The 8,599-nt window shown below is 42.6% G+C and overlaps 1 protein-coding gene across 2 annotated transcripts in view; it reads right to left on the bottom strand.

Annotated features, from left to right (window-relative positions):
* Nucleotides 1–1,291: 1,291 nt before the first annotated feature.
* LOC146863760 (uncharacterized) overlaps nt 1,292–8,599 on the bottom strand; it is a 46,094-nt gene continuing 38,786 nt past the window's right edge. For both annotated transcript variants that reach the window (XM_085627933.1, XM_085627934.1), the window contains exon 3: nt 1,292–4,238. In XM_085627933.1, coding sequence (XP_085484059.1) covers nt 2,107–4,238 — 2,132 coding nt within the window. In that variant the 3' untranslated portion in view covers nt 1,292–2,106. The remainder of the gene's footprint in view (nt 4,239–8,599) is intronic.

The following is an 8,599-nucleotide window of genomic DNA, read 5'->3' as shown; positions in this document are numbered from 1 at the left end:
AATCTTCCCGACGGCCCCCAGCGCTGGGATGCCTTTGGGTAACTGTTTGCGCTTTACAAATACTGGATTTATTTATTTATATTAGTGAGTAACCAAACTATATGCAATGATTTATAAATCTTCCTATGACAGATAGATAGGGAGGCTCCCAGCCATCTAGTAAATGTGATGAAAATTGTTTTATGTTGATGTTGTATGTTGATTCATAGATGAAGATGAACCATAGGTATGTTGATGAACAATAGCTATGTGGATTCACAGATATGTTGTTTGGTAGGTATGTTTATCCATAAATGGGACACAGAGAAATACTTTGGGGCCGATTCCGATCGGAAGGGCTCCGACCGAATTGGAAGGTGTCAGCCGGATTCCTTTCCAACCGAGCCATTCTGATGGGCTCGGTCGGAAAGGAATCCGACACGGATTTCCGGATTGCGGACGACAGGCTCGGAGAGCCAGTCCGCCGTCAGGAAATCTCCCAGCACTCCCCCGGCCGCCTCTTTGCGACCGAGGGAGTACGATGGCAGCGTTTCACTGCCTTTTCGTGCCGGTTTTTCCGGCACGAAAAGGCAGTCGGAAACTGTCTTTGGGGGCCCCCACTAGGGCCCCCATGGGTGCTAGGCTGCTGAATGGCAGTCTGGGGGCACCTATGGTGCCCCTCTGTGGATCACTGCACCCGGTGGCAGGCACCTTGGGGTGCCGCCCACAGGGTGCAGGAATGAACTGCACCCCTGCTTTCAGGGATGCAGGCATGCATTCCGCTCGGAATGTATGCCTGCATTGCCTTGTATACGAATGCGACCAAACCCTGTTCGGTCGCATCGTACTAGCAGGGCCGTAACCGACGACAGCAGGTTGGTCGGTTACCGCTCCTGACCGATGTCTGACGGACTTGAGTCCGTCCGACATCGGAATCGGCCCCTCTGTGTTACCTATTAGCGAGGGGTTATTTGTGCAATAATTCTGTGGAATCTCACAAAATTTTGGGGTAATTCTCCTTGATTACGCTACGTGGCAGTATGCAAGTTATACCCACCCCTATTTTTGAGTTGCATTTTAACTAGAAGTTTGAGTTGTTGTTACTGATGAATGATACTTAAGTGTGAATGGTGATAGTGCAGCCTCATTTTACTATTTTAATGTGAGTTTAGTTCTCTTGGAATTTAATTAACATTCCGTCCCTGGTGCCTGAAAATAAACATGCGCTCAATGAATTAACTGAATAATTATGTGGCTACAAATGTGCAAATAAGAAAACCTACTTACCAAAGAAATGGAATTGAAAACAATATTAAGTTATATGCAGGGAACTTTATTGTTTTACAGATTACAATAGTGAGAAATAAAAGCACATGCATGATTCAGGATAAAAAACAAAGACTTTGGTGTACATGTTTTGGCTAACTTCTAAACAACAATAACATTTTTGTCCATGGGAAGCATATGGGAAGTCTATGTCCTGTTTAGCTCATACCCAAAGTACAATGTTTAACTCCTACTTAACACATTAGATCTGCAAAGGGCTTGATCTGGAAACAATCTACTAAGTAGGGGCATGCTGTCAAGCAGGGGTGTTTTAAATTGTGAATTCTTGGTGAGAGCAAGGCATGGACTTCAGAGGAAATTTGAGTTAAAAAAATGGAATATCTGAGTTTCTGATGAGTCCAAGATAAATGGTAAGTGACGTGCCTGCAGTTTCAAGGACAGGTGGATCTTGAAGCAGTTTAATTCTACAGTAGAAGTATTGGGCACACACTTGAGGTCAAGGGCAGAGATACTAAACAGTGCTTTGATTTCAAGGCTGAGGCATTTGACATGACCTTGAGTTCATGCACAAAGGTATCTGACATAGCAATGCACGCAAGTTAGCGATCATTTCTTGATATCTGACTGCAGTTCAATGTACTATGAATGACACATGATGCAAAATTTAAAACCAATGGACAACATGTCTCTAGAGCAAAACGCTTTATAAAACAAATGTGAAATGCCTGCCACCCACACCCACTGGAATGGAAACACCTTCCACCCACTGACTCCAATACATCATTGACTAAGCAAAGCTTAAAGATGTAAACATGATTTAAGGAGAATATGGTGGCTCTCTCAGGTAAAGCTAGATAGGTCTAGTTCCATTTCACTTGAACCTTTTGCAGCATTTGCCCCTGCATTTACATCCTCACTGATGTGCTTCTTTTCTTCTGCTGATAAGGGTGGGATGGCTGCTCCAAACTGGCATTTGATCCGTTTAACTCTTTCCTCAATATTCCGGTCAAACTCTTGTTTATTTGAAATCACCAAGGCTTCAATTGACTTTTGAGCCTCTGCAATACTACTTTGAAACTTCTCGCGCTTGATCTGGAACTCTGGGTCTGAGGGAGTCATGGTAAGCAGGCTTCCTAAAGTGCTCACGCGGTCCATCAGGTGGTGTTGGGACACGTCGCAGTAGGTAGACGAGATCTTGTTTGCTAACTGGACAACACTGCTTGATGCAAATAGTCTGGTGTACAACATGTCCTTTACAAAGCCTTCAGAAGAATAGTTGGGAATGCTTTTCTCTGTTTTGGTGGACTGTAGTAACTCATTTACATTTTTTCTGATGCCGGACTGAATGATGCTGGATATCATCTGGAAGGAATAGGTCATTTTCTCCCACTGCTCCTTCACTTTCCCCAAGGATTCCAGGAGAGATTCCAGGCCTCTAATGAGCATCTTCTTGGCTGTGCCAATGTCAATCTCCTCCAGTTTATGGCTCCTCATTTCAGCCAGGATCGCTGTTAGATTCTCATTTTCTTTTTTGACCTTTTCAAAGTGTTCCTTGTACATGTCCTGACTTCTTTTTAATTGAATTGTGGTTTGCTCCATTCGTGCATATGCCATTTGTGCAGAAAGAGTGCCTATGCTGAGAGGACCTTGAATTCTGTCTGCATTCGGTGACTTTATCTGCAAAGGCTGTGAATTAGTCACTGCTTTACAATATGAATCAACTTTTATTGAGTTGCTAAATATTGTGTTTACCCTTTGAGCAAGTGATTTCAGGTAACTCTCATCTGTATTCTTAGATAATGCAGCTCTTTCCAAATCTTCACAAATAGCAACCGCAGATTGTAAAACAGCATCCATTAGTGTTTTTGCTTTACACTCAGCTCTAGCCGCTATATCCTTTTTCAATGACAATGCCAGTCTTTTTACATAGTTTGTCGTCACAGTGTTAGCTCTCTCATTATAAACAAGGTTCATTTTAATAGTGTTCCCCTTACTGTCTAGGACTTCTCGAAGGCCTTCTGTGATAGCGGTCATCTGGTTAGACTTGGAGCAGATATTGTTAGTGGCCTGGATGGACTTCACGTCACCAGCAGTATCAATAGTAGCACTAGCGCCAACAATACCCTCAGTCCCATTGGCAGGAATATCTGTGCCAACCTCCTTGCTTATAAACCTGTTTGCAGTGAAAGACAGTTCGTCAAGAATGCCACCCATGAAATTAGCAGCCATAGTTTCCCACACAGCAGGCATATTATTCAGAGCTTCCTTGTAGGCATCTGCTGCATCATTCAGTTGTGCCTCAGTTATCTTCCTGAACTCCTCTGCCATTTGCACATATTTGTTTGCAAAGGCTTCTCTTACGGCGATCTGCTCCAGGGTGATCTTCAGATCGGCCATCTGCTTCTCGCTGCCCCTCTTGGAGTTCACACAAGCTTCAAGCACCTCCTGGATTAAGTGAATGGTGTTGGTAAAGCTTGCCTCCACCGACTGAGCCAGGGGTGCACATTCATTGGACCTACTGAGAATTGAGCTTAGGCGCAGTGGGAGCATGGCATTAACAGTGGCAGTGGGCTGGAACAGAATCATGACCGCATCTTTAATGGCAGTTGGCATGGAACCTGTGAGGAGCCTGATCTTATCCATGTTTTTATCTGCTGTGTTGAAGGAAGCCTGGGCTGTATTGCAGACCTGCATTAGGGAGGAAGAAAAGGACTCTGGGTATTTCATGTACTTGAATCCACCTGCTGGTGGATTCAGGTTGATAGAGAAGTCTCCAGTGGCTGTTGAAAAGGCTGCCAGCTCTCCCAGGATAGTGATGGAGATGGAGGCTGGCGTCGCCAAGTCTTCCCAGTTGGCGTAGGGTTTCATCATCAGCTCAGCTTCCGCCCTCACGTCCTGGGCTAAGGTGACACTCTTCAGTGCATCCTTGAGAGTCTTAGCTGATGTTTTACAGTCAGCTTCCCTCTTATGCCCTAGAGAAAACAGATTCAGAATAAAATGATATGAATCAAGTTACGAGAATAAGAGAATACAAGGGCTAACAACAAAACGCAGGAGGAATATATGCCCAATTGGAGGAGTTAACACATTCATTCTGACATGCAACCCCAACATATGTAATCTTTAGCTCCTGCTGCTGAGCTAATCTCTTTCACAAAACCAGATTTCGCATTAGGGCAGCAAGCACAAGGTCCAGCGTTTCATTTCAAACGATCCTCATTTTTTTTACTCCTCAAACCTTTTCTCTAAATTATGTACTAGCAAGAAACCATGAGCGATTGGGCGATGTACATATGTCTTTAATATAAAATAACCATCAAGTGAAATCCATAGATCTTGAATGTAAAATGGAGATGATAGAGTGTGCAGTCTCTTCCCGGAGATACAAGGCATATCCTGTTTAATAATGTCCTCATATATCTAAGATTGTGGCCGAAGCCAGCTCTCCTCAGACACTTTTCCATCCAGACATTGATTGGAGATTTTCTCTTTTAAGAGGTGAAAATAAATTCCTTTCCAATATAAGAAGGCTATTGAGACACCCCAGCACTTTGTGAGGTGTCAGGTAAGTGATTCCCCAAGGGGGGAAAGTATAAAGAAAACTATGCAATTGCATAAAGGAGTTTACTTTTCCCTAAACTAAATGTACACTGTTTACAAATACCCCATTGGAAATGACAACGCACAGGAACAAATAGGAATGCGTTAATGTTTTCCCTAGTCCTGTCTGGAAAACTGCAAAGGGGCCTAGGTCATTTAGTTCAAAGTTTTGTGAACTTAAGAAAGTAGAAATTCTGTCCCTGTGCAAAGGTATTATTCTCCAAGTGTAGATTTACAAGTCTTTTCATGAAGCAAATCAACTATATATTCTGATCATACCAAAATATATGTTAACACTGCACCAAGGGACATCAGACATGGACATAGTACATATGTAACTAGTGATATCAGAAATGGACATGCTACACATGTACCTGGTGATACCAAAAATGGACATACTACACATGTACCTGGTGATACCAGTCATGGACATACTACATATGTACCTGATGATACCAGACATGGACATTCTACACATGTACCTGGTGGTATCAGACATAGAAACACTACATACTTACCTAGTGATACCAGTCATGGACATACTACATATGTCACAATTAATCCAGTTTTATCAAAAAATGTATTTCCATTTAATCCACATTTTGTTAACCGTAACTTCTTTTCATCCAGTCACCTGTTGGACACTATGTTTTACATTAAAACCTTAATGCTTGTAGACATGCCAATACAGGCCTTAATCTCCAGCATGGAATGATACATAGGTCCTCCTTGTTAAGCGCTTTTCATTACCCAATGCATTTCGGGCCTTTTCTGGCCCTTCGTCAGGGGTTATCTACAAATTAAGACAAATCAGTTAGCTACTGTCCTTAAACTCCTCTAGTTTGTCACTTATCGTGCATAAGAAGATAATAAAATAAGCATATTTTATAACAAAACTTCCACCCATACTCAACGTATTGCCCGCAGAATTAATATTGTGCATTTAGCTCGGTAAAAACCCACTCTTTCTACTTCCGTATTTGACAGCTCATTAAGCTCATGGTACGGTTCCCCCACAGATGGGTAAACAACCTCCTCTAACCCAGGTCTCCCGTCTACATAGTCTTTTCCACATGAACCCGTACCTTAAGGAGTTCATTTGACTGCTTTCATTCGTGTTTAGAATCATTCTAAATGCCTCACTATGTTGCGCTGTTTAAAACACCTGTACCGTGTCCCCACCCATTCGTATTCCTCCAATGAGCACCGTCCGTTCCTTCAAACTACGTCCCTGAGTTTACAAAACTACAGAGCCCATAATGCACTGCTGTTGTTGCGATTCGTGGTTCTCTAATTAAACCTTTTTAACAATACAATTCCCCGCCCACCCTCTCATAACATGTTCAACGTTGATTAAACTGTGTGTTATTACTGGTTTCCATGTAAGTAAATAACATTTCAACAAATAAACTAAATGTAAGTCCAGCCAGCAGTTCTTCGTTCTGTTGCTTCAAAAAGTAGTCCATAAACGTAACTTTCAAGGAGAAGTGTCTTAACTGTCCAGCGTTTATAATTTTCCTCTGTTTTAAATCTGTAATCCATGGGTGCAACTCGTCGGGCGAGCAGTACTGTGTTAAATATAAAAAAGAAATGACAGAGTGCACACCGCTTACTTCCAGGTTTTTTTCGTAATTAATTTGATTAGTTTCTTCTTGGCGTGCAAGCCCGAAATCGTGAACTGCCCGGCCACGTAAGATTCAATTGGGAGATGTGGGGTGAGATTACGGACGGTGCTCATTGGAGGAATACGAATGGGTGGGGACACGGTACATGTGTTTTAAACAGCGCAACATAGTGAGGCATTTAGAATGATTCTAAACACGAATGAAAGCAGTCAAATGAACTCCTTAAGGTACGGGTTTGTGTGGAAAAGACTATGTAGGCGGGAGCCCTGGGTTAGAGGAGGTTGTTTACCCATCTGTGGGGGAACCGTACAATGAGCTTAATGAGCTATCAAATACGGAAGTAGAAAGAGTGGGTTTTTAACTGAGCTAAATGCACAATATTAATTCTGCGGGCAATACGTTGAGTATGGGTGGAACTTTTGTTATAAAATACGCATATTTTATTATCTTCTTATGCACGATAAGTGACAAACTAGAGGTGTTTAAGGACAGTAGCTAACTGATTTGTCTTAATTTGTAGATAACCCCTGACGAAGGGCCAGAAAAGGCCCGAAATGCATTGGGTAATGAAAAGCGCTTAACAAGGAGGACCTATGTATCATTCCATGCTGGAGATTAAGGCCTGTATTGGCATGTCTACAAGCATTAAGGATTTAATGTAAAACATAGTGTCCAACAGGTGACTGGATGAAAAGAAGTTACGGTTAACAAAATGTGGATTAAATGGAAATACATTTTTCGATAAAACTGGATTCATTGTGGCATTTCTTGATATGCTCATATGAACGCTGTGCGTCCGAAGTAGGGTGTAATCTCGCCCCACATCTCCCAATTGAATCTTACGTGGCCGGGCAATTCACGATTTCGGGGTTGCACGCCAAGAACAAACTAATCAAATTAATTACGAAAAAAACCTGGAAGTAAGCGGTGTGTACTCTGTCATTTCTTTTTCATACTACATATGTACCTGGTGAATATCGGAAATGGACATACTACACGTGCGTCTGGTGAGACCAGACATTGACATACTACATATGTACCTAGTGATACAAGACATGGATATGCTACATATGTACCTAGTGATACTAGACATGGACATACTATGAATGTACCTTGATACAAGACATGGATATACTACACATATACCTAGTGATACCAGAGATGGACAAGATAAAGTTAGTGCAGGACACTCCTCATACAATAAATTCCAGCACATCGAAGATTAATATGGTATCTGAGACACAGTAAAAAGGATTGTCTGATAGATATCAGGTTCAGCAGCACCGCAAATGTAGGGATTGAAACTTAGGGGCTTATTTATGAGAGGCTTGTGCTCTCGAAGCATCACTTTCTGTGAGGCTCCGGCAGGACAAACCTCTCAACCATATCTATGCGGCCGCGCAAAGCCACTTTGCATGGCTTTGAATGGCCTCATAGATATGGAGTAAGGCAAAGCAGCGCCCCATGGAGGCGTTCCATGAGCATTGCAGTGAGTTTTCCCAATTAACACCATAGGTTTTGATGCTGCCCCAGATTTCATACTCACGTAAAACTGGGGAAGTGCCACAACCTTACGCCTCCTGCGGTACAGTGCAATGAGGAGAAATATTTGCATTTCTCCATGTTTTTTCCTCTTTCATGTGTGCTGCATTCTGCAGCACACGTAGAAAGATTAAAGCATCTCTTGGGATTCTTTTTGTGGAGGAAGGTGCCCCATCCTACACAAAAACAATCCTGCATGTAGCGCAGGCACTATTTCACCTTGGTGCAAGGGTGCCTGCGTTGGCGCTAGACTGCCAAAACAGCACCAGCACAAGGGGAAAGGACAGGAATGCACCGTATTGCATAAATACAATGCATTCTTGCCCCTTCACTTTGGCATAGGGCAGCGCAGCAAGATGACTTTCAGCGCTGCCCTGCGCTAAAACCCTGTAAATAAGGGCCTTAATGGGCAATCTCATATATAATCTTTTGTAGACTCTCATAGCAATAAGCCCAGAAAATGGTCTGGTAATTCCCCACACCCAGAGTTACTGATAAAAGGGTAACCGCAACGTGATAAAAAAGCAGTCCAATATTAGTTGGAATCTTAAGGTTCATTAGGAAAT

The sequence above is a fragment of the Triturus cristatus genome, chromosome 2_1 (genome assembly GCF_964204655.1).
Source record: "Triturus cristatus chromosome 2_1, aTriCri1.1, whole genome shotgun sequence".
Classification (NCBI taxonomy): domain Eukaryota; kingdom Metazoa; phylum Chordata; class Amphibia; order Caudata; family Salamandridae; genus Triturus; species Triturus cristatus.
Note: the sequence above shows the minus strand (reverse complement) of the source record. Positions and strands in the feature narration are given on the sequence as shown.